This window comes from Sciurus carolinensis, chromosome 11, assembly GCF_902686445.1.
Source record: "Sciurus carolinensis chromosome 11, mSciCar1.2, whole genome shotgun sequence".
NCBI classification, from domain to species: Eukaryota; Metazoa; Chordata; class Mammalia; order Rodentia; family Sciuridae; genus Sciurus; species Sciurus carolinensis.
In genome coordinates this window covers 122,332,413-122,357,853 of record NC_062223.1, presented here as the reverse complement: position 1 = coordinate 122,357,853, position 25,441 = coordinate 122,332,413, and the positions used below count along the sequence as shown (strand labels likewise).

The window sequence follows — 25,441 nt, the reverse complement described above, 5'->3', positions numbered from 1 at the left end:
ACATCTAAAACTAATTGCATTTATGACCCTGTTTTGGAAAATATTTACATTCTAATTAAAACCTTCATCACCTTATTGCAAAGGAAGTATTTTAGGGCGAGCTTAGGAGAGGCAGTTTGACGTTGACTAAAGAAGAGAAAAATTTGGAGGCAATAGAGGAGTTGAACATAATTATCATCAATGCATCATAATCTTCCTTCTCCTAAGTTTCTTCCTTATTACTATGGAAATTAAAAAGGAGTCCAAAGGTCAAATCATTTGACCAACATTATTCCAGGAGTTTATTATCATTGATAGGCAGCGATGTGAGTAGTTCTCCTCCCATACGTACACTCTTTCCTTGGATACCTGCAGCATTACACAGTGGTTCACTGTAGACTTGGGAGTGGAGAAACGGACTTTGCTTCTCGATGGAAGGAGCAGGAAGTCATATTGCACAGGGCAAGCCAATGAGGAGGGAGGGCTTTGTGGCCATTTTGCAATGTACTATCCAGGATCCCAGGAGCAGTGTGCTTCTGCCTTGAAGCTGGACTTTGGCCAGGAGAAGGACAGCACTGGGCTTTCTGAGGATAGCTTGGATTATCATCCCTGAAAAGAAAAGGACTGCTCTACAGGCTGCTGCTAGACATTCACCATCCTGACTGCTTAGATCCCACCTTCCTCCCCTGATGATAAATGGCCTGACTCTGCTCCTGTCCTGGCCACCTCATCTATTTGGTCACTAAAGCACACCCCTTTAGCCTATTCAACAATGTTAACTCAGCAAATGATTCCCTTTTAAACCCCATTATCTCTTTTATCATCTTCATCCAAGCAAAATCATCTTCCAGTCTGACTACTGTATCAGCTTCCTATCTGTTCTTTCTGCTTCCACTCTGGTCCCCCTTTACTTCTCCAGTTTAGTCTCAAAAACGCCGACTGATCATGTAATTTAGTACAAATCAGATCTGACCATGCTTCCACTCAGAACCCTCCAGGGCTCCCCATGTCACTCTAAGCAAAAGTCAAAGTTCTAACATGGCCTATAAAACCGGCTGCCATCCTTCCCTGACCTCTCTTGCCAGTTTCATTCCTGCTACCCTGACTTTGTTTGCTGTATTCCCCACATTGCTAGCTCTTTGCAAAGAGCTTTCTTTCAATAGAAAGACAGGCAGTGGTGTGCTGGAGACTGAGGGGTGGAGAAATAGATTTGACCTCTTGACAGAAAGAGCAGGATGTTGTATTGCAAAGGGCAAGCAGATGAGGTGGGAGGGTTTTGTGGCCTTTTTGCAGTGTGCTATCCAGGACCCCAGGAGCAGTGATTGCTCTTTGCTCTTTGCTCTCTTGAATATGACAAGCACAATCCTTTGGACCCTTGGCCCTCAAGTTGCTTTTCCCCCTGCTTGGCATGACGTCACACATGCATACTTGTAGCTCATTCCCTCATTTTTTTCCTTCAGTGACTGCCCCATGTCACCTTCCCAGGGAGGCCACCTCTAATGACCCTCTGCATTCACTCTCCCTTCCTCTCTCTTATCCTGTGTTTTGTTTTTCTCACAGTACTTATTAGAATATAATGTAGTTTCTTTTCTTTCTCCTCATCTTGGAATTTGACTTGATGAGAATGGAGATGATTCTCTTTGGTTTGCAGTGCTTAGAACAATGCCCAGCACACGGTGGGTATTCAGTACATTTTTCAAATAAATGAGCAAACAAATCCATGATGAAATAACATTAATAAGTGACATATAAAATGCCTTCACACAAATACATAGAATTGTCACGGCAGACACATTGTTTTTAACATTTTACTGGTGAATAAACCAAGTCTCAGAGAGGTTAGTGGATCAAACCCATCCCTTCAGTTGCCAAATACAATCTTCATCCTACCTCTATAGTTGTAACTGTGCCTTCCTTGGGACTTTACCTGTCCTGCTTCTGAGATCACCGACATTGAACTAACTTGCCTTTACCACCTCTTTGTTTAATATGGATGGACCCCAAGATGCCACGCTAGAGTTCTTGCTGTATGCCCTCTGCCCCTCTGTACACTCACAAACTTCTGCACAAACAATGCCTCCTTTTTTTAAAAGCAGGATTGTGATCAAGACTTTAAACTCATCACATGCTGAAGGCGTTTCTGATCAGTGTTCCCTAGAAGTGGACCCTCTCTTTATCAAATTATCAAGACCCTTATTCAGATACAAGAAAACACTAGCCCAGCTTACCTGAGTTTAAGAACCAATTAATATTTCCTTGATGCTGACTGTTTAAACCTCAAATTAATTACAGTACCAGTAGTTTTTTTTTTTTTTTTTTAGATGTTGGTAGACCTTTATTTTATCTATTTATTTATATGTGGTGCTGAGGATCGAACCCAGTGCTTCACACATGCTAGGCAAGTGCTTCACCACTGAGATACAACCCCAGCCTTATAATGCCACTAGTTTTTAAACTCTTAAGTTTAAAAATGGAAATAAAATCTATTGACTTCTGAGCCAATCACAGTATTAATTTTTGACTCAAAATTAGTTTATATCAGTCTCATTTTAATCTCCTATAGTTTAGAACTTTTAGTAGATGGACAGGCTATTAATGATGAACTAGTTTCTTTTAAAAATGTCGATGTGTGTTGTTTATTTTTCTTCTTAGAAGTTCTGTTTGTATCATTGGTTCATGAGAGGGCAATTTCAGAAGGAGCCTTCAGAGTCCTGACACAAGAATTCTTGGTGACCAGTTTATTTTTTAATCTTCCAAACCATGAGGTATAAACCCCCTTACTGGATAGTTTTTTGCATTTATAAATAGCTCTAATATTAGAAAAAAAAATTTTATTGTGCTAAGCTTATTTTTTTCTTATAAATTTTGAAGTTTGGTAAAATCAAATTTTCTTCCATCTGCCAGCTTCAGATATTTGAAAATAGGTATTTTCTGTGCCCAAGCTCAGCATCCCGAGTCCTCCCATTCTTTCCTTACAGACTTGAAGTCTGTCTGTGGGCCCCTCACCATCTTGTTCATCTTTGGGCATGCACTCATCAAAATTCCTTTTGAAAATGTGGCATCCTGAACTATCATAGCAGTCCAGATTTGTTCTGAACACTGCAGAGGAACTGCACCTCCTTCCTTCTGCACACTGTGCATCTGTTAATGCAGCCCACAGTTGCTCTTGTTTTATTTGACAGCTGTGTCCCACTTTCAATTTTCTGAATTTTCAATCTGATATATTTTTCTTGAAATAGACTTTGTCTAGAAGGCAAGAACTATAAGTCTAAACCTCCACATGGCATGTAAAGTGTCCCACAATCTGACCTCTCTAGAATTTTTACCTAGTCTCCCTCTACTCTTCATTGAGACTTGTTCTAGCTTAGTGGTCAGTCTATCATGTTCCCCAGGGTTGCTGCACTGTCCAAGTGTCAGAACCACCCACAGGTTTCTTAAAACGCAGATGTGGCTCCATCTCTCCATGGCCTTAGAGCACTTGACGCCTCATGCTGTGAAGGACACAAAGAGATCTTCAAGGCAGGGATCCATCTGGCTACCTTTCTGGTTTCAGCCTAACAGCCTCTCCCCTCCCTTCCCCAGGAGGAATATGTTTATCATAGGTAGAAACACGTTCCCTTCTGTGTTATAAATGCCTCGAGGGTGTGGTTAGTGTTTTGTTCCTCTTTCCATCTCCAGGCTAGCATAGACCTGGTATAGAGTGGATTTCAGTGAACGCTGGTTAAAGACCGGGTGGGTGGATGGTCCATGGATGCCCTGTCTCCCACCTAGACTCTAAGACTTTGAAGGTAGGCACTAAGACTGTCCTGTGCTGCATCTTGATTGCTCCTAGGAGGCGGCTTTCATTCAACATCTGGATCATCCATGTCTCCTTCATCTTGCTCTATTCCTGTTCTGAGGGTGTATGCTTAGGGATCTTGGGTGTGGACTCAGGGAAAGAGGTATTTTCAATTTTGTCTCATGATTCTTCTCTGTCTTCTCTCTCTCCCTCCTTGTTCTCCTATGCCTCCCTCTGGTTGCCCCCTTTCCCACTGCCCGCTGTCCCTTCCCTATCCTCTGTGCTCCCTCCAGTCAGCGTCTGCTTCCCTGTATGTGTGGAAGTGCCCTCGGAGACGGAGGCTGTCCAGGGCAACCCTATGAAGCTGCGCTGCATTTCCTGCATGAAGAGGGAGGAGGTGGAGGCCACCACGGTGGTGGAGTGGTTCTACAGGCCCGAGGGCGGTAAAGATTTCCTTGTATGTCAGAATGCTGGCTCTGGCCTTTCTTGTGTTTCTCTGTGCTGTTGTATGCCTGGCTCCTGTGCCTGTCTGCAGGATGAGGATCTAACACTCACTGGCTCTTTTTCTTCTGAGCACTGACAGCTCCTGAGGAGATGCCTTCCAGCCTTAGTTTAGCTCAGCTTTTGTGAAAGGGAGGGCACTTATCCAGCAGCAAGCAGCCCTGGTTACAGGCAGAGGAAGGAGGACAAAGAAATCAATCAATCGAATTGAGAGCCTAGGCTAGGCTAGGCACCCTGCTAGGCCTCTTGCAGGTGTATTCATTTCGTCTTCCCCACCATCCGGAGATGGATTCAACTGGTAAAGAAACTGAATGAACATGAAGCCTCATGTGAAATCACACAGCTGTTTTAACTCTCACCATCCCAGTGAAATAAGAATGGCAGGGATGACCAAAGTTGATATTCTACTGGTGTCCCCAGTACAACCATATCTGTACCTAGAGGACTTACCTAGTTTTATAGTGGAGACTCGCTGCAATGTGTGTCTCCCAGTGGTCATGCCTCCATCCTTCCCGCCAGGAATCCCCAGGCTTCCCCAGGATCTGGAAACGAAAGGATTTGCTCCTGGAAGAACAGGAAATTTCCCAACTCTACCAGTGTCACAAGCGATGTCAGTCTGGTTGGTTTGTGCCAGTGCTGATGTGGTTGTTATATGTTTGGGATACCACCTTGGAGATGACCATTACTGATACTTTCACTGACTCTGGAGCAGGTTCCCTGGGGTTGATTCTTTACCCACACACTATTTGTGTCTGGATCCATGTCCGTGTTGCTCAACCTCTTGGTGCTTTGGTTTCTTTATTTTTAAATGGGGACATAAATTATAGCTACCTTATATAGGGTTGTTACCAGGATTTATGAATTCTAACTCTTGATGCATTTAAAGCAGTTTCCGGAATATAGTAAGCATTGTATTAAGTGTTTCCTAGAGAAAAAGATGCATATATGAGTGAATATATATATCCACATACATATCTGTATAGAAATGTATACACATACAGAGAGGAGAGAGAGAAATGAGCAAACTGAGGCTCAAAGAGGTTAAGTTAGTAAGAGAGTTTAGATTTGACCCAGTTGGTCTGATAGCAGATTAAAGCCTCTTTTCAGGCCTCTGTCTTGCCTTCCTGGGGGCACTTCTCCTCCACAGAGACTTTTAATGGAGACAACAGCAGAGTGAAGTTGAAATTGAGTTAGGCATGCTCTTCTTTCTACTTGTCTTAAAGCCTTAACCTAGGTTCTATGTGCCATATTGGTGTAGGTTGGCTCTACAAAGGTACCAAGATAGAAACCAGTAGAGACTTCCCAGAGCCTGGCTCAGGCTTGAGAGTGACACATCCATGAATCTGCAGCTGAAGCTAGTGCCCAGCTTACAGGAGACCAGATGCAGAGGCCCCCATAGACGTCAGGCCCAGTCATGCACCAGCTGCCCACACTGCTTCTAGGCCTGCCCAAAATGAGTAACTGAATTGTGCATTCAGTTTCCAGGAATTTGAATTTAAGTAGCCACATGGGGCTAGTGGAGACTAGACTAGAATGAATAGCACAGCTATAGGGAAGAAAGGTGTCATGTCAGAAGGGGAGGTGCCTGAGAAAAGACATTTAAGAGAGCAGATTCGAATTAGCCCAAAGCAAAGCAAAAGCCCTGGCATGTGCCTCTGAGTTGGCAGATCCCTGATCATTGGTCACAATTCAGCATCCTAGACTCCCTTCCTCTGGCCTGGCCCAGATTTCCCTGCAGTCCCTTAATGGGTAGCTGCTCAGAGGTCACATTTTGAGCCCAGGACTGTCAGGTGTCTTCACTGCTAATGAAACCGCCTCTCTTGATCTCCTCACCTTGTTCTGTCGCTGGCTGCCAATGACACACCTTACTCTCTCTCTCTTATGCTCCCCTTCTATCTCCTTCCACTCATTTCTTTCTCTCAATTTCCCCTCCTGGTCTTCATTATGTTTCTCCACGTTTCTTTGTTCTCCCACTTCCCCCCGTATTTTTCCTACCAAACTTCCTGCCTGCCCCTCCCATTTGCCTGTGCCCATCTTTCTCTGTCTTTGCTACCTTCCCTGTTCTCCTCTGCTCCTCTTCATCACACCCCCATATTCTGGGTCTCCTGGTCACACGGTTCTCTCACTTCCTGCTCCTTTCTTCCATCCTGTTCCATCTTGGCTGTCCTGCTCTACCTTCCTTCCTGGCTCTACCTGCTTCTGCTCCTCTATCTGCAGATCTACGAGTATCGCAATGGCCACCAGGAGGTGGAGAGCCCCTTCCAGGGGCGCCTGCAGTGGAACGGGAGCAAGGACCTGCAAGATGTGTCCATCACTGTGCTCAACGTCACTCTGAATGACTCTGGCCTCTACACCTGCAATGTGTCTCGAGAGTTTGAGTTTGAGGCCCATCGACCCTTTGTGAAGACCACACGGCTGATTCCCCTCCGAGTCACTGAGGAAGGTGAGACTGAGGCACGGGGTCTCTGGGGCATCCTACTCTTTGTGTTGGGGGAGGAGGATGAGAGACTGGAGAGCCAAAACCCATATATTTGTACCCATCTTCCTTGAGCAGCCAGCTTTCTGCAAACACTCAACCAGCTTGCCTTTCTGTGCCTTTCCTCAAAGCAGGAAGGCTTGGAGATGACAGTAAAATGACCTCTTCCTGGTCCCCTAGAGAAAAAAATGACAGCCTCTACAAAGCCTAGAGCCACGATTTAGTGATGCCTTTTTCTCTGACCTGTGCTGAATCCCTGATTCAGTGGGTACAAAAAAATCTTATATTATCTAGAAGTCCTCTCCTGTCTATAAGCAATATATACCTCCATGCCAGTGTATCTCAACATTCAGCAAGCCTGAGAATCTGCAGGCTTTTATAGAACACAGATTTTTTGACTTGGTAGAATTTGCATGGTTTAACCAATTGCCAGAGGAGTTTGATGCTGCTGGGAACCCCACTTTGAGAACCACTGTCGGAGCCAAAATTTGACAAGCTTTTTGTCTTTGTCTCCACAATAATCACACATGCAACTCCTTCCTCAGTTATGGCATCTTTGCATAAATCCATCTTCAGCTGGGAGAAGGGGACAAGTTGATAGCTCTCTTTAAAGTCTTCAGATCTTTCAGCTGATTCCTTGTTAGTGAGTGGGAAGTCCTCTCAGCAAACTAATTCTGATGTTTTTCTTGCATTGCAAGCCCAGAATCTGGAGGGAGGACTTGGAGGGGACTCACACTGTGCTTTAGTGCTGCCGTATGGACTCAGAGAACTGCAGCTCCTAGCTCTTTGCAAATGCCTCTTCACATGTCAGAAGGCTTTCTCAGGAAGTCTGTTTCCAGTCTGTTGCTGGCATTGTCTCTGCCCTGAGATGCAGGATGATGAACAGGCCCTGATGTGCTGGCATGAAAGATGAGATCAGGCTAAAAAGATAGTACTCTTCCTAGAAAAGGGATCCAGGGATCCTAGCTTCCAGGCTACTAGTTCATCTTTTCAAATAACATTACTGTGATCAAAATAGTAAGTGAAGATTGTGCAGGGTTGAGGGTGAACCACAGAGGATGAGATGCTGAAACTAAAGCAGAAGGTAGATCATTTCTAAAAGTGCAGAACACTCAGGCTACCTGAATTGTGATGTGATGAGTCACTTCCCCTCTCTGAGCCTGTCTCCTCTGTGTGAAACGCAGGGGAAGACTGGGAAGCTCTCTGAGGTATGCATCTGTTCAAAAGTTCCATTATCCTCCTGTTTACACTTTTTTCTCCCTGGGGAAGGGCGCCTGGCAGGCGCCCCCTCCTGTTCACCATCGGGAACTGCTGGCTGGTGCATGCCAGATCCTAGGAAGGTTCCTGTCTCCACCTCCTGCTCTCTGAGACTTCAGGCTTTTGCCTCCAGAGACAACTGGGGGCACATCTGATGGAAATTTGTGACAAACCTGTGCTAGTCCGTCTGTCGGGCACCACAGCAAGCCTCAGGTAAGAAGGAAAAATAAGTTTGTTATCTGAGCCACAGAGCCTTGCAGATGGTAGGACTGGAAAGAAGCTTAGAGATTAATCCAGCAAGGCTTTCTCCAGATGTCTGCACCTCCATTCCACCTTTGCGGAAATGAGTTCAGTAGGTTTGGGGTAATGATATGTAAGTTGAAATGACTCCCCTAAGGTACTTGGAGGGTGCAGTGCTGGGGCCCCTCATTTTGTGCCTGAGAGAACAGAGCTCCAAAAGACTGAGGGAGGGGCTTGCTTAGGGACATGAGCAAATTAGCATTAGAAGCAGGACCAGAATCCAGATCTTTTGCTTATTAAGCTAAGCCACAGCACCTTTTCCTTCCACCACCATCCCCATCCGCTGTCACTTTTCTTCTTCCTTCTTTGTGCCTCTGTGACCCTTTGGCATCTGTCCACACCAGCTACTCACTGCCCTCACATTACTCATAGGTGCACCCTCCACCGTGACACTGTGACATGGCATTTCTTCCATTCCTGTCCCAGAGAATGTCTGGTTCTGTTTGTTCACAATGAATTTTTCCTGGTTGAGGCTCTTCCTGTCTCTAAGACATAAATTAAGACATAAATATGAAGTCTCTTCACCTAGAGGTGACTGAACATATCTTCTGGGCATTTAAGTGGAAATATCATGCTATAAGCTAAACATCAGAAGTATCAGGCAGTAGCCAGCCTAAAAGACACTTGAGGGGCGTGGCCTTCCCATGCCTTAAGCTGCATCTGTAACCTCCAGCTTCACCTTCTCTGACATGAAGCTCATGGCTAAAGGTCATTGCTTTTTTTTTTTTAAACAGAGCCTTAGGGATGATTTGGACCCTGTGGATAACTACAAACTGAATTTAATTCCTTCCTTTATATCAGAATATTTGCCATGTATCATGATTTGGGGCAGGGGGAGTACCAGGGATTGAACTCAGGAGCACTCGACCCCTGAGCCACATCCCCAGCCCTATTTTGTATTTTATTTAGAGACAGGGTCTCACTGAGTTGCTTAGTGCCTCGCTTTTGCTGAGACTGGTTTTGAACTCTCAACCTCCTGCCTCAGCCTCCCAACAGGCGTGCACTACCACGTCCAGCTATGTATCATGTTTTAATTGTCATTTTTATTGATCATGGAACAAAGATCAATATTTGTTTATATTCATTCAACAAAAACTTATTGAGTATTTCAATTTGTGGAGGTGATTTGGCCCTGGGGATACCACCTCCACCACCTGCTGCTCAAAGACAGCATGTGCCTTACATTGGTGTTGATTTTTGCATTTCATGAGATTTGTGTGTGTGGTGCTGGGAACTGAACCCAGGACCTTGCCCATGCTAGGCAAGCACTGTACCACTGAGCTCCACCCTCAGCCCACGCAAGATATTCTTAAATATACTAGGTAATGTAACATTCATAGCCACCCTGACTGGTGTGAATTATTATCCCATTCTACAAAGTAAGAAAGTAAGACTCCAATACAGGAAATAACTATTTACAAATCAGTAAGTAGTACAATTGGAACCCAACTCTCTCCCTCTTTCCTTCCCTTTCTCTATCTCTTATGCATGTGTGTGTTTATACACACACATGTACATACATACACATTATACACACATGTATTTTTACATATATATGTATATATATACACATATTTAATATGTTTATATGTTTGTGTATATGTATGTATGTGTATATACAATTCTGAGTCCAGGTTTCCTTCTGCTGTTCTGCTACTTCTTCCATCCATCACTCTCCCTCATCCGTATCTCCAGAACAGCCAATGAAAATCAGTGAGAAAACTGGCAGTCAGAGAATATGAAGTTCCTCTGATATCTTCTTGAGTCAGAAAGAACATGTTCCTACATTCCTTTCGACTCAGTGCTTATTTAAGTCATACTTTAAAATAGACTTCCTATATCTATAACCCCAGAGAAAGCTCTGGGTCTGTGGGACACACACATTCTGAACCTCATTCTCTCTCTTGCAGCTGGGGAGGACTTCACCTCTGTGGTCTCAGAAATAATGATGTACATCCTACTGGTCTTTCTCACCTTGTGGTTGCTCATCGAGATGATATATTGCTATAGAAAGGTCTCAAAGGCTGAAGAGGCAGCCCAAGAAAATGCGTAAGTCTAAAGATGCTAAAGTAATAAGGATAACTAGCTCCTTCTGAATGTCTGCTCTTATAAGTGAGGTGGTAAGCAATGTATACACATCCTTCACCTTTCTCCTCATAAAAACCTGTGAAGTAGAAAACATTTTTGGACCCATTTTACAGATGAAAGTACAGAGTTCACCAAAGGCCACTATAAGAGACAAAGCAAGCTCCAATTTCAGGCCTGCTGACTCTTGGCCTGCACACTTAACCACTGAGGCAAAGATTACAAACCCATAAAATTAGCATTATTATGTTATAGTGATTTTATAAATGCTGAAGCAGGCTCATGGTGGTTCAATGGCTTGCCCAGCCTGAACACACGGTGAGTGTGGAGACTGGGGTTCACACCCAGGTCTCTCTGTTTCTGATGTACATGTTCTTTTTCCATCATGGTCAGCTGTTTGCTCTATACCATGGAGCTCATGAGCCCACCCAGGCTCTGCCCTGTCTCAGCTAAGGAGCTCCAAGCAGTTGTGTTCATTCCCCTAGAGCCTGGCCATGATCGAATACCCAGAGTAGGGTCTCTAATCTTACGATGTCCAGCCTGTACTTTTGCCAGTTTTGCCACAACCCTAGTCACTCGAGAGAGCACATGTGAGAAATGTTGGGGTCTGTAAAAGCAAAGGGTCTAAGAGACCATGACGGTTATTTGGGGAGAGGAAAGATAGGAAAATATGAACAAAAACCAACTCACAGATTTCTAGCAACACTGCTGAGGCAATAATCTATAAAGCCTAGACTACTGTCACCTGGAAATATTTGATCAGGAAAACCTCATTTTGCATGGTATCTGTGATCCTGGGGAAATAAGAATTACCACAGATTATATGAGGATAGAAAGAAGGAAGGTTGTAATTCCTGGTGACTCAGTTACTTGGATTTGAGTACTTAGATTTGAGTGCTTGGATAGGAAGTGTCTACCTTTGGACCCACAAAAGAAACAGAGTTGGAACTAAGATCCCCAGCACAGCCAGAATCCTCAGAGGGTCACCACTCACACAAAGGGTAGACCAGAAAATAACCAGTCCACCAGCCCCAAGAAATGTCAGGGAAACCTGTCCATGTTATCCTGACTTCAAGTAGAAAAAGAAACGATTCTCGAGCATTAGTAACCATAGTCTGTTCCCACAAAATGTGGGACTTAAATTGATATTAATCATATGATCAAGGAAACTCCAAGCTAAGAAATTCAGTTAAAAACTAGCCTTTGGCCAGTAATAACTGGGAGTATCCTATAGAAACAAATGGAAAACCATTCTGAAGGGTCCCTCTCTCCACCAAGGACTAGTAGGATTCTCTATACTAATTACTGAGGAAAGGGATTTCACAATCCAATCCAAAATGAAAAGTCACTGTGGAAAATAGACCTTGTGGTGTGGTGGCATATTCCTGCAATCCCAGCAACTCAGGAGGCTGAGGTAGGAGGATCGTGAGTTAGAGGCCAGCCTAGACAACTTAGTGAGATCCTGCCTCAAATAAAAAATAAAAAGGGCTGGGGAGGTAGCTTAGTGGTAGAGTGCCCCAGGTTCAATTCCCAGTAAGAAAGAAAACAATCCAGATGAATGAGAGAAGTAATGTAAGGTTAGGATTAAGTCTTAGGAGTTTCAGAGAAGAAGGACCTGATATAGTATAGAAAATAAGCTTGTTTAAAACAGTTAAAGCAATGAAAAAGGAACATAAAAGTAGGGTAAGTTATTAAGGAAAAAGAACAGGCAGAAAAAAATTCTAAAAATGAAGAATGTAATCATAAAATAAGCCAATGGATTGGTTCAATAGAAGATTGGAAACAGGTAACCAGAAGACAAACATGAGAGACTTACACAGAATAAATCATAGCCATAGAAAAATAGGAAATGTGACAAAGTAACATGAAAGGAAAAAATGAGGTGCTTGATAAGAATAGAACAGAGCATGCAGAAGAAACAATATCTGTATCAGAAAGTGGGTGAGAGAAGGTGCCTCTTCATATGCAAGACAAATAAGGCAGCTGGGATCCTACCTACAATGACTCAACTTTTTGACTTTTGACTTTATGATCATGTGAAAGCAATGAACATCCAGTTGAAACTACTTGAAATTTTGAATTTCAATTTTTTTCTCAGTCTATCAATATAGTACGCTCTATCATGTTGCTGGGTGGCAACGGCTAGCCTCAGCTTCCAGTCAGCTGTGAGATCTCTCTACACCGTTCTACATTGCCCCCAGCTATGATGTTTGGTTGCTTAGATATGTTAAAGGTATTTTCTACTTAGGATATTTTCAGCTTATGGTGAATTTATTGGGACATAATCCCATTATAAGTCAAGGAACATCTATAGATCCTGAGCAGGATAAAATTAATTCAATCTATGTCTGAACACCAACTTCCTTTAAACTGGTAAATAGCAGCCACTAAGATATACTATAGCAGGTATCATCTGTCTTTTGAAACTTTGGAAAAGAATAATTAAAAAAAATAAGAAACTTTGGAAGAAACCTGTAATATTAGAACATGTCAAGGATACCGTCTCTCCTGTCTTCTATTCAATATTGAATTGGAGTTCCTAGGCAGTATGCTAAATAATACAAAGAACAAAAAGGGGTAAAATTTGGAAAGGAAGAAACTAGTTATCATTGTTCATATCCATTATATAATTATCTGCATAGAATATCCAAGAGAATCTATGAGCAAGAAATTAGAACTAGTAAGAACATTCCATCAAGTTTCTGATACAAGTCTAAATGCAGGCATGTGCCACATAACATTTCAGTCAGTGACAGACTGCATATGCTGTGGTGGTAGCCCCATAAATTTTATCAACCGGTGATGTCTCTGCCTTCTTGATTTATATAATTACACTCTATGATGTTCAATGAAGATGAAATCATCTAACAATATATTTCTCAGAACATGTCCCTGTTGTAGAAAAACCCATAACTATATAAAAATCACATATATCCCAGCAACTAATTTAGGAGCACCTTTAAAAACTTAAAACATTTAAAAACATTTAATTATAATAGCAACAAATATTATCCAATACCTGGAAATAAATCCAAAAAGAATATGCAAGACCTTTAAGAAGAAAATTATAAAACTTTACTGAAAGACACCAAAAAAAAAAGCAAAGAGATGGAGAATAAATCCTCACTATTCTAAACTATTCCCTTCCAAATTAATCTTCAATTTCAATGAAATGCCTATCAAAAACTCCATTGAATTTTTCAAGGAACTTCATAAACTGATCTTTTAGGGTCACACAAAAGGTCAAAGGGCCAAAAATAGTCTAAACCAAAGGACAGTCAGGTAGTAAATATTTTAAGTTTTGCACAACTACGTAGGGTCTCTGTCACCCACTGTTCTTTGTTTTTCTAGTTTGTCTGCAACACTTTAAACAAGTAACAGCATTTTTAGCCTGTGAACCATAGTCTGTAGACCTCTGTTCTAAGACAATTCAAAGAAAGAACAATTAGGTTTAGGAGAGGTAGCTAATAGAATTTGCCTTGTCAGAGATGAAGATTGCTTATAGCAGTATCAGAGTCAAGAATTTGTGATACTGGCATATATATAAAATGGGCAAACAGAACAAAACAGAAAGTTCCCATGAAGTTAATGAATGTATTAAAAAATAAATACATAAAAGTGATGGCATTACAATCACTTAGGGAAGAAAGAACTGTCCAGTAAGTGGTGGAGAGAGAATTCCTTGTCCAGGTAGGAAAAATGAAATAAAATTCCTCATTTCTTATGCTAAACAAAAATACACTGAGTAAATTTACAGACAAAGATGTAAAACTTGAAAATTCTATTAAAGGAATATAAGAGAATGTCAAAATTAACTGGAATAGACTTTTGTAAATAAAATACAAAAGATACAAATCAGTGAAGGAAAAATGATCATCTTTCATTATCTCATATGTAAAAATCAATTGTTCATTCCAAAAATCCATATAAAAATGTAGAGACAATAGACTGAGGGACATTTTCAAGACATGAAACTGTCAAAGAAAAATCAAGGAGAAAAAAACACGTCAGAAGAAACACTTGAAAGAGCAAAAGAACAAATTATTGAAGGAGAAACTCAGCCTATAAACGTGAAGAAATGCTCAACTTCACCTGTAATCAGGAAAATGAAAATTAAAGCAACTAGAAAATATAATTTCATTTCCATTCAGTTTGGCCAGTATTCTTGTCTATCAATACAATAGTAAGTCCTGAAGAAGTGTGGATACACAGAAGACTCAGACACAGCTGGCAGGTGTGTTCATATATAAATACAGGACAGGATTATTCTAATCTGCTGAAAGGGTCATTCTAGTTTTGTTGGAAATACCACCAGAAGGAAATGCAGAGCTGTCCTGAAGACAGCCTTACCTGTGCCTGCTCCTTCCTTGTCTCATGAGTTCTCCCACTGGTCCTCTTCCGCCTCCCCTTCCTCTGTAGGTCTGACTACCTTGCCATCCCTTCAGAGAACAAGGAGAACTCTGCAGTACCCGTGGAGGAATAGGAAGGGCCTGACTTGAGGTGAGGTACTGGGACTTGGGAGGGGAAGGTGTTTGTAGATGGCAGGTTGCATAGTGACTTTTTCACCCACAACTAAAGTGACCTTAAATTTCATCCCTTCCATCAATTTCTATCTTGTCTAGTATCCCTACCCTCAGTGTACTTCTTTAAGTTGATGCCTAAGTCACCAAGCTTTGTATGATGTCAAGCCCTTCAGAAGGTGAATTGCTTTGGCCTGAGTGTTGCCTGGCCAAACTCCTGGCCCATGGTAACCAAGGCATAATAAAGTGTCTTTGGACTTGCCTGGGCTGGACTGGACTGGGCTGGGATTGGAAATTCTGAGTGATTTGTTTTATCATTGATAGGTGGCCTGAACACTTAAGGACTGGATATCCCAGGTTCTGTGATGTCAACAGCATCAGGAGAGTGCCCTGTGGTCCCCATCGCTTCCCCCCCTGCATCCATCCTTCTACTCATTCATCATATATCCACCCACCTCTGAGCTCTCACCTCTGACTTCCTAACTCCATCAGAACTATACACAACATGAGACTTTGCCAGAGCTGAGGAGCCAGCATTTCTACATGGATTCAACTTTGTCCTATCCTTGCTTTCAAGCCAGCTGCTCCCAGGCCAATTGGATTGCTCCCTGTGCTCCAGATGACTTCATACAAGTGCTGGAGGTAGCATTTCCCTCTTTTGCTAACTGGCTGGAACTGGCTCATTCTCCATTGCTTCCAGAGAATGGATGTCTTACTGGAAGGAGGAAGCAATTGTTTCAGGTTTAAGCATATCATGGACTTGGACTCTTTGAAGTCAGTTTTGACAAGTTTGTGGCCCACTTGACTAGAGCATCAGAGAGAAGCATGCCTCTCTAGGTTCTTCAGTGACAAAGATCCTTAAGCACAGAACTAAAATGCTTTCTGGAGCTTAGTACTCCAAGACTAGATGCCCCCCGCCCAGGTCTCTAAGGCCTGGATTGCACCCAATCCTTCCATGAAGCCAAGGACGAGAGTCTTGGGAAGGACCCAGGGCAATTTAAGTGGCTCTTAAGAGCCGTACAACATACTCCTGATTTTATTGGAATGATGTATGTGTGCCCTTTTTGGGAGCACACACCTTGGCAGTGGGACTGAAATTTCTAAGTTCCTCTCAAAATATCTGTGGATCAGTATTAGTCCTCATTTTACAAGAGGCAACTGAGGCTCACACAGAGCTCAACCAAATAAAAGACTAGAGAGGACAAACTATACAGAGATAAGCTTTGGATGTTGCCCAGTTTCCACTCCACAGTAAGAACAACTTTGTTTTTGAAAAGATTTTGACACTGAGCTTGGCTGTGGCCATACCTCTTGCACAAGCACAGATTTGAGATGCATGGTACAGCTTAGGTTAACTGCGATAGATTCAGGGAACTAGAAACTGGCCAAGGAAGGAGACAGAAGTACATGAGATAGAAGAATTTTTTGTAAAGATGTGTGAATCTGAAACATCCCCAGGAGGAAATTGCAACTGAGCACAATATTCAAATAAGAAAAATACATGTCATGTCAGTCTGAGATGGATGATGAACAAAGTGATAGGGGAAAGATGGAGAGGTGGCATCCAAATACCTCACCTGTGAATCTGTACTGTTAGGTATTTTGTTTTTCTTTTGGTTTTTGTCTTTTCTAAATTTTTTTTTTTTTTGCGGTGCTGGGGATTTGAACTCAGGACCTTGTGCTTGCAAGGCAAGCACTTCACCAACTAATCTATATCACCAACCCTGTCTTTTCTAAATTTTAAGAGAGCAGAGAAATGGCGGGAAAATTGTGAGTGTCTCATTTTTTTTTTTAATTTAGTGACTGGTCCAAGTGTCTAAATGTGATATCCTTCACACTTAGTGATGAGAGGGAGAGGAGGTTTTATGTGATATGAGAAGACAAAAGTGCTGGGATTCCAGAAGAGGGATGGCCCTCAAGACTGGGGATATTGATCTGAAAGATCATTCTCCACTGGCTTTGGGCTTCACATGACAAGCTCATCATCTCTTCCATCTGGGAGGACATACTTGAAACACCATCCTTAACATATATTAAAGAGTCTGGTTTGCTGAAGAAAACATTTGCAATAAATTCAAGACCATTCTTATTGGTAATTTTCCAGATCATCTTTCTGAAGTAAAGGAGATGATACAGAATGTCTTTCTTAATTTATAATTAGGAAAATAGGCCTGAATTAGTGGGAGGTTTACCTAGTCACAATTCTGGTTGATGTCAGAGCTTGTAGCAGCAGCAAGTCACCTCCTTCTCCTCCACTTTCCTCTTGGTTCCAATGGACCATGCATCTAAATTTAACTAAGTGGTATGCATGATTGCCTTTTTCTTTCCTTTTTTAAAAAAAATAACTTAGATGTTTTTTAACTGATTTTTCATGAGACCAGATGATGCTTATCATTTATTCTTCACAAGTTATCTTCTTTGTTCCTTTTAAAAATTTTTCAACCCTTCTCATTCTTGATACCTTCGTGAGATTGGCATGCAAAATCATTTTCACTCCATATATTTTATTTCTTCTCCATTTCTTCCAGTCAGGTGAGTGTTTATTAATAGTCAATGTTACCAATGAAGAAATGGAGGCTCTCTGATATTAAGTAGCTTTATTACATTATCAGGTCACTTTGCTGATCAGTACAGAGCTAGAATCCGGGTCTTCTGACCCCTCTTCCAGTTCTCTTCCCATTTATATACCATGACTGCTTCCTTTATGTTAAACGCCCATCCAACTCTGCCTCTCTTGCTTGTCTGGATATATCCCCATCTTCTCTCCACCCTATTCCCACTCTCCTACTTCTCTACTACTTTGCTTCTTGCTAAATACTAGAAATGTGCTTTGAGATCCAATTCCATCTTAGTTCTCCTTCTGGTTGGTTTGTATATCATTATTTCTCCAGAATTCCAATTAAACTCCTTCCTGGGAGACTTGATCATGACTATAAATCTATGAGGTACTGTGATCATCAGTCTAGGTAGTCTTCACCCACCTCCCCATTTCTTCCCATATACCTATATAAGATCCAGACTAAATGTGTGTAGCTCTGGAAGCTTTATCTGGTATGTTGTTGCTTATTAAAGGGCTTTGAAGAGTTCTCAAGGGCTATAATCACTTTAGAAACCCCATCTGTTGTCTTGGTGCTGGACATTTCCCATGACTAATCCTCAATAACACAATTCACTAAAGGTCAACCTAGGCTGGGTCTGATTTTCCCTTTCTTAGTGTTTAATAGTTACTCTATTGGTCCTGAGAGTACTTTGCCCTGTTGACCTTTACCATCATCTAGGTTTTGTATCAGAGCCCCAACCCCTACATATCCCTATCCCAACCTTCATTTTCATGGTCTATTTAACAGCATTATCTTTTGGTTTCTCCATCCCCCAACATTGCACATCCAGACATCCTTCCAAGTTTCTGGCTTCTCCTTAGATGTCAAACTGGAAATATTAGTAGGAAAAGAATTTTTAAAATCAGGAATATGCTGGGAAATATGTAAAGTAGTGAACAGTTAAGAAGCAGAGATGTGGTCCCCTCCTCTCCTGAGAACTACTATGTCAAAAAGCAATATGTGAGCTGGGTGCAGCACTGTGTGCCTGTAGTCCCAGCTACTGGGGAAGCTGTGGCTGGAGGGTCACTTGAACTCATGTGTTTGAGATCAGCCTGGGCAATATAGTGAGACGCTGTCTCAAGGCAGGGAAAAAAAGGCAAAATACATCTTAGAATCTCGGAACCCATTTTACACATGGGAAGGAAAAGCCTGTAAGATTGTGTCATTGCAGGAAAAAGGGGAGGCAAGAGCTCAACACATTTCAAATATGTTTTTGTACCTCTTTCCCATTTCACATGGAAATGATGGGGCGGGGGAGAGGCAAGGAAAAAAGCCGTTGTCTCAGTTCTTTTTGTAAATGAGAAAACCCTGACTTAGTGAATTCACCTAGTCACTGCAAATATATCCAGATGGCTGATGTGCTTGCTCACCAGTCTGCTATCCATTCACATTTTCCAGCTCCCACTGTGTTGAACCTAAACAGGCCTGATGGAGTTAAGTTTGGAAAACAGCATCATCCAAGTCTTACTTAATTTCTGAAAGCTAAAGTGATACATATCTCATGTTTAGTTCAGCTGATTTTATAAATGGTCCCAGTAGATAAGCAAGCCTGAGTTACAGGTCAGCCTCAACCTGTCACAAGTCAGGTAAACTGCAGAGCCAGTATTGCTCTATTTTTTTCACCCTGTCACCACTGGGCAAGAGCTGCATCTGATGGGCAGTGTATGTGATGTGGAGGGAAGTCACTGAAGGACATGTGCTGGTAGGTTTGTGGAATGCACCAAACACAATTAGAAAACAGTTTTGGCACAGACGGGACTGTTTCCCACTTCACGACCTTCATATTGCATTTTCTTGATTTTCCACAGCTAGTCTTTTTCTGAACTTTAGAAAAGTTGCTCCTGACCATCCTAGCCCTCAACAACCTAATGCCTATTTGTAGTGTTTTTCAGTAAACTCTGTTAATGTCAATAAAGTGTCTCTAAAAGCCACTGGCTCTGGTTTTGCTCTACTTACTGTGTGTAACTGCTACATAGCTTCTACCCAGCACCCCATTCTACATGGTTTCTACCTATCACCCCCCATCTGTATCAACTCCTATACCCAATTGGATGTGCCCAGAGAAGGGAAAACACATTTAATCATTGACAGTTAAACATATGCTCAACGTGTGATCTAGCCTTTCCTTTTCCCTTTTCTCTTCTACCTTAATACAAAAGAATACCAGAGAAACGTGTCTTCTTTTCCGGCATCAAACAAGTTTCCTAAAGGTGGAGCTAACTGCACAGGAGGAAGTTATGAAGCGAGGGGCGACACTGGATCTCAACTCTCTATCACTGTGGCAAGAGAGGCTAAGGCAAAGCTGCCTCCCAGTGGCCACCTTCCTGAAAACGCCAAAATCTCGAAAAGGGAAAAGAACCAAAAGGAACTGTGAGAATTCACAGTCCACCACACTCCTACGGTAGTCCTGATGGAGATTAAAAATCATCTTAGTACAATACCAGCCACCATACCAAGAGATTCATGTGTTCTTTTTAATATATGTCTTACTTTTAAAACAATGAGGATTGGAGTGACAATTGGAGCCCAGGGCCACACTGCTGGTAAATAGTGATGCTGCAATCTGTACTCGGGTGTGATTCCAAAACTTCTCCACTGCACTTGATCAGGATGCCTTCCTGCCCGGAGGTGGCTGGCTGTACGTGAACCTGCATACCCGCGCACACGCACACCTTCGGGATGTGCTGTGAGCATAGCTGGGAACACCAGAAACATTCGGGATGATGGGAACTGATGAATCAAGCAATAAACACACACACCATTGATTATTTGTAATTCAATACTTTTTTTTTTCTTTTAATTCATACTGTACTTCCATGGCTCTAGCTACTTTACATTAAGATTTGGCTAGGTCGCCTTGTATGGTTCTAGGTACTAGCAGTAAGTTTTCAGACCTTGCGCACAGCGCCAGGCAAAGTACAGTTATAGATCCAAATACAGATGGCCAGACAACTCAAATGCAGTCAGCCTTCCCACATATGGCCCAGTGCAAGTATTGGGGGCTGCTCCCACTACCTCACCCCACTCTACCCCATGTCAGGATTATCCAGGGGCCCCTAAGGCCTCTGATTCATCCCTCCCCACCTTGGAGTCTAGGTTGAGTGGGGGGAAAAAAGCACCATGGGTTTGGGAAGATGGTCTGGTCCATGCAGAGAGTGGTCTGGCCCTAGAGTGCAGGACAGGGAAATGTGGGGAGCCACACATTCTTGTTGGCAAAAATGGTTGCTTTTACTGTGCAATCTCTGCACACGGAACACAAACCTAGGGCCAAGTCCCCAGGCAGAGCCTGCTGTCCTGCCTGGAGCATAGGCCTCCATTTTGCTTCTGCAATGTCTTATTGTGTTGAGAGAAGCAAGGAGGGCCAAGGGGCAGAGATGACAATGTCCTTTAGGCCTTCTTAAGTTGGGGAGATCGTCTGGCATCAGCAAATCTTGGCAGGCAAGGTGCTTCTCACCAGCAGCCAAGGTTCCAATCCGGGCTCCCAGGCCTGCTGAGGACCTCGAGTCACAAGACCCCTGAGCTGTCACACACAACACCAAGACAGGGAGCTGGCTGGGCCCATCACAGCCATGGCCGGAGCAGGAGTGAGGTAACAAGGCTGGGCAGAGAGGTGGGAAGGGGAGCTCTCTACACCATGTGCAAATTCCTGCTCCACATCAGGAAAGCAGGGGCGTTGAATGATGGCCTTCCAGAAAAACACTCCTCTTGGACTCAAAATGCATCTTCTGGAAGAAGACAGAGGTGGAAGGGAGTAGGGCCAGCCTGCTGGAGGTTGGGGGATGAGGGTCGAGGATGTCAATGTCAAGGGGTAAATGGGATGATTGTCCCACAGCCTAGAGATGGGAGGAGCAGGGAAAGAGTCAGAAGAAGGTCCTTGAGATTCCTACTAGAGTAGGCAGGTGGGGTCTAGGGTTATAGGGAGGGAGATCACAGCCCTGCCTCCTGGGAGAAGAGAGAAAAGTGCTATTTCTCCTGGGGGCCCTAGTGGGAACAGGCTATCTTTGAACACCCTGCAGAGCTACAAAAGTGTCATGGTATGGCACAGAAAGGACCCTTCTGAGACCACAAGCAATCCGGAAATCCCCTATTCGTTTCTCCAAGATCTGATCCTAGAAATGCTGCTTGCAAAGACAATGTACAGTCTAAGCAGGAGTGGGGGACAAGAACATGGAAATAATCTACTTCTGAGAAAGCTTTCCTGCAGGTCTCTTGGCCCACCCTACTCCTTGCAATCCCAGGTTCTTGGTGCCAGTGCCCAAAACAACCCAAGTTTTTAGCCAAGCCTCACACTTCAACCAACTCCAACATGGATTTGGTTGTGCCAAAAGAGAAAATTTAGAACCAGAAATGGCTTTTCTCCACTGTATCCTCTATCTACGAGGAGGAAGGATATAGAGATGAAAGGCTTCATGGTGCCAAAGATGGTAGATGGGCTCAGTTGAAGATGGTGCTCTTCTCACCATTATCTTCCTCCTCTTAGAGAGGGTTCAAAGAAAGGTCCCTTCTCAAACTAAAACTAGGCCAAAAAAGAAACACCCTCTTAGGCTAATACTGAGTGATACTTTCTCTGCCACTGGGTTTCCCTAGCCCTCCTAGACCCTAAGCAAAAGTTTAAATACTCTGGGTTTCTTGGAAACCCACAAACCACCCTACTGCCTACTACATACCAGAGAAGCTCTATCTAGAAGGCTGTTCCCTCCTGGCAGAGCACCTTCCAAGTCTGGGAAAGCCCCATCTTTCCAGGCTCTGGTCTAACCTCCAAGTCAAAACAAGAGCTAGAACCTGCCTTAGGGATAATCTACCCCTACCCGCTCCTGTTACAGGAGGGTACTGAAGCTCAGCAGTGGGAAGTGACTTGCCAGATGCCACAGTTCTCTTGCTGAGAGTGTCAAGTTGTTGATCTTGCTGGCCTTGGATATTGTTCCCTTGCCCCAGGGAGGTACAGAGGAAGGGGAAGAGAGTTGCCAGACATGCTTCTCTGAGGTCAATCTGGCATATTCCTTCACTGTAAGTTGGAGTGGAAATTTAGACCCTGTATCTGTGCTTCAACAGGTGAGAAACTGCAAATTCTTTAGAATTGAGGACAAGCTCTTAGCACATCAGTCCTTTCAGAGAGACTTCTGTGTGACCCTCTAGCAGTCTCACATCAACAGAAACAGGCAAAAAAATAAATAAATAAAAATCTTTATCTGTATAGATACAGATATCACTGACTGGAAGAAGTAACACAAGTAGTGGTGGCTTTGATGTTCCCTTGTAGACAGCTACTCACCAGGCTACTGACCAGGAGTCATTGCCAAGTATTTATGTATTTGTTTCACTCCCAGACTAATCTGCAAGGAAAATTAACTTCTCTTTTGCTAGTTAATGACTAAGGGGGAAAAGATTTTGCAGGGGAGTGAATAGTTGTTCCCCTCTGATTTAAAAACGAAAACAATTATTAGAACAAAGAGTTCACGATAGATCCCCAACTCTTATGGGACATTCTCTTAGTGTGCACATTTTCTAATGGGTTCAAATCACCAGAAAACAGGAGGGCTCTTTGGACAGCCTAAGTACCTCATCCCTTGTCCCTGTTCCTCCCTTGAATGGTCCTGAGAGGTAAAGTAAAATCAATAAACTCTCTCTGGTCAAATGGCTTTGATCATTTTACTCTCAGCAGTGAACCCCTTTCAAGTCATCCAAAAGTATCCATTTTATCTCTAATGGTTAAATAACTTAAATACATAATAATGCAATTTACAATTGCTGCTTGCCAAAGTTTCTGGGAATCATGTTGGCTTCTGGCTACACCAAGGGGGAAATTTCTATCCATCTGCACAATTCCTCATTTACTGGCTCAGGGCTCAAGGGCCCTGACCCTCACCAATGTTTCTCTTTCAAAGTCCTGGACAAGAACAGAGGGGTAACTAGCTGTTATCTGGGCATATGCATCCTTCACAACAATTACACTGATGATTTTTGTCACCTCTGCTTTTCCAGAGAAGGGATATCAATACTGGCTGACCACCCAGAGCTTTTCCATTCTCTTTCCTCAAAGGATGACTTGGGAAAGTATCCTCCTGCTTTCTGATTCTGCCCTTGGTGAAATACCAAGGCCTTATTCTTGGATAGGTGGAAAAGTCAACAACTATTCTTTAAATTGCTAAAATGAGATGCTCAGGTCATTCCAAGAAAAGACTTTAACTTTCTGTTTGAGATAGATCACAAATAAAACCTTCCTTTGCATCAAGAAGCACCGGTGAAGATGGAACAAGCTTGGATAGCTCTCTTTGCCAAGTTGGCTATGATTCTTAACCAAGGTTCTCCATGCTCTCTGCCCAGGGATGGCAGGACTCCCCTGGTCATCATAAGGAGAAACAGCAGCGAGTATATGAAGAATGATATATAGGACCAGAGGGCCCCATGAGTTGAGAGGGAAGCATGGGCCCTGGTAGGCCAATCAGAAGGTGTTAGCTAGCTCCTCCTCCTTAACTACCATCTTCTTCCTACTCCTTAGTGACTTCATACCTCTCTGGGGCCAGGGACCAGGGAAGGATTTGCATGCATGCCCCCACCAGAAACCCCACTCCCAAACCCAAGAATCTCAGGCTTGTGCTGGCTTCCTTGGGGCAGAGATTTCACGGAGCTTTTTCCCACCCAAGCAAATGCACCCATGCCAAATCCTTTGCTCTCATGGCCTAGATGTTCTTCCACACACAGTGTCTTAGACAGTCATCTCCACTGATTAAGGTTGGTTCTTTACCAAGAGTAAATGATGTTTGTAACTCACTGAGTGGCTTGGCTACTGGTGCTCCCTACTCACACAGTATTCTAGGGCAGACCCTGCAATCCATAGGTTGCTAGGGTGTTCTCTCTTCTCAAACCCTGGAGGGCCTAGGACACCCTGTTTCATCCAGGAAATCAAACTCACAGCTCAAAGTGAAAGAATTAGAGCCACAGACCCGACTTGTTTCTAACCACTAAAAGGGGTTTAACAAGGTCAAAAAATGTTCCACCCTGGCTAATAAACAATGTGCTCTTAGGGCACAGAGAAACAATAGGACTTTAGGCACTAAAAAGTGACACTTCACCCAGATCCAGCCTGGGTGAAGACCAGAGAGAAAGAGGGTGGGAGAGTTAGAAATTCCCAGCCCTTATTGGGTCCACACCCTACACAGGTCAGAGCAAGGTGCAGGGGTGACTGAGGAGACAACTCTTCCGAACACAGGTGCTCAGGAGCCTGCAGCTCCCAAGCCCAATCCCACAAATGCAGCCTTGCTAGCTTTTCACAGTCCTCTCCACCTGGCTCCTAGGATGGTCCACATCAACGGCCTCCTACAGGACAGTTTACATTGGGCTCCTGCCCTTGATGCTTCTGTGTCTAAGAGAACACCTGGGGAAACGTGGGGGTAGGGAGGAACAGATTCTTGTTTATTTTGGAAACAAATCAAAAGGGGATTAGGGGATGAAGCACCTTAAGCAATGCCCCCTTGAGACTTCTTTCAAGACCCCAAGGGTCTTCACAGGCATAACTTTGGCTCAGCGACATTTCCCTTCTAAGAGCCAAGAATGGCCAGCAAGGGAAGGGGTGAGGATCAGAGGATGGGAGGAGGAGGATCAGGGGAGGTCGGTGCTGAGAGGTGGTCCCTGCCCTCCTCGGCCCCTCCACCGAGGGAAAACGCTGCTCCGGCCAGCACAGGGGGCGGGAGGTCCCGCTCCTTCTCCCGGGTACGTAGGCATTATCTCTTTTTAAAATCTGTATATAATATATATATTTATATTCTGTATATATATATATTTATATATATATATTTATAGGGTCTATGTACATGTATTGCACAGGCCTCTTGCAGCCACCCCAGTTCCTGCCTTGTCAATGATAACGGTTCCTCTTCTCTTCACTTTCAGATGTGTAGTCGCGGGACCTGATGCCATTCTGAAGATTGATGAGCGAGTCCTTCAT

At 43.3% G+C, this 25,441-nt stretch overlaps 2 protein-coding genes across 23 annotated transcripts in view; one reads left to right on the top strand and one right to left on the bottom strand.

The window, feature by feature from the left end:
* Scn3b (sodium voltage-gated channel beta subunit 3) overlaps positions 1–20,269 on the top strand; it is a 24,724-nt gene extending 4,455 nt beyond the window's left edge. For all 3 annotated transcript variants that reach the window (XM_047515698.1, XM_047515696.1, XM_047515697.1), the window contains 5 exons: positions 4,051–4,214; positions 6,476–6,701; positions 10,202–10,340; positions 14,796–14,876; positions 15,221–20,269. In XM_047515698.1, the coding sequence (XP_047371654.1) occupies positions 4,116–4,214; positions 6,476–6,701; positions 10,202–10,340; positions 14,796–14,859 (528 nt within the window). In that variant the 5' untranslated portion in view covers positions 4,051–4,115 and the 3' untranslated portion in view covers positions 14,860–14,876; positions 15,221–20,269. The remainder of the gene's footprint in view (positions 1–4,050; positions 4,215–6,475; positions 6,702–10,201; positions 10,341–14,795; positions 14,877–15,220) is intronic.
* Gramd1b (GRAM domain containing 1B) overlaps positions 19,969–25,441 on the bottom strand; it is a 237,336-nt gene continuing 231,863 nt past the window's right edge. For 18 of the 20 annotated variants that reach the window (XM_047515673.1, XM_047515686.1, XM_047515677.1 and 15 more), the window contains one exon: positions 19,969–25,441. In XM_047515673.1, the coding sequence (XP_047371629.1) occupies positions 25,352–25,441 (90 nt within the window). In that variant the 3' untranslated portion in view covers positions 19,969–25,351. The other 2 variants (XM_047515674.1, XM_047515675.1) reach the window with 2 other exon arrangements.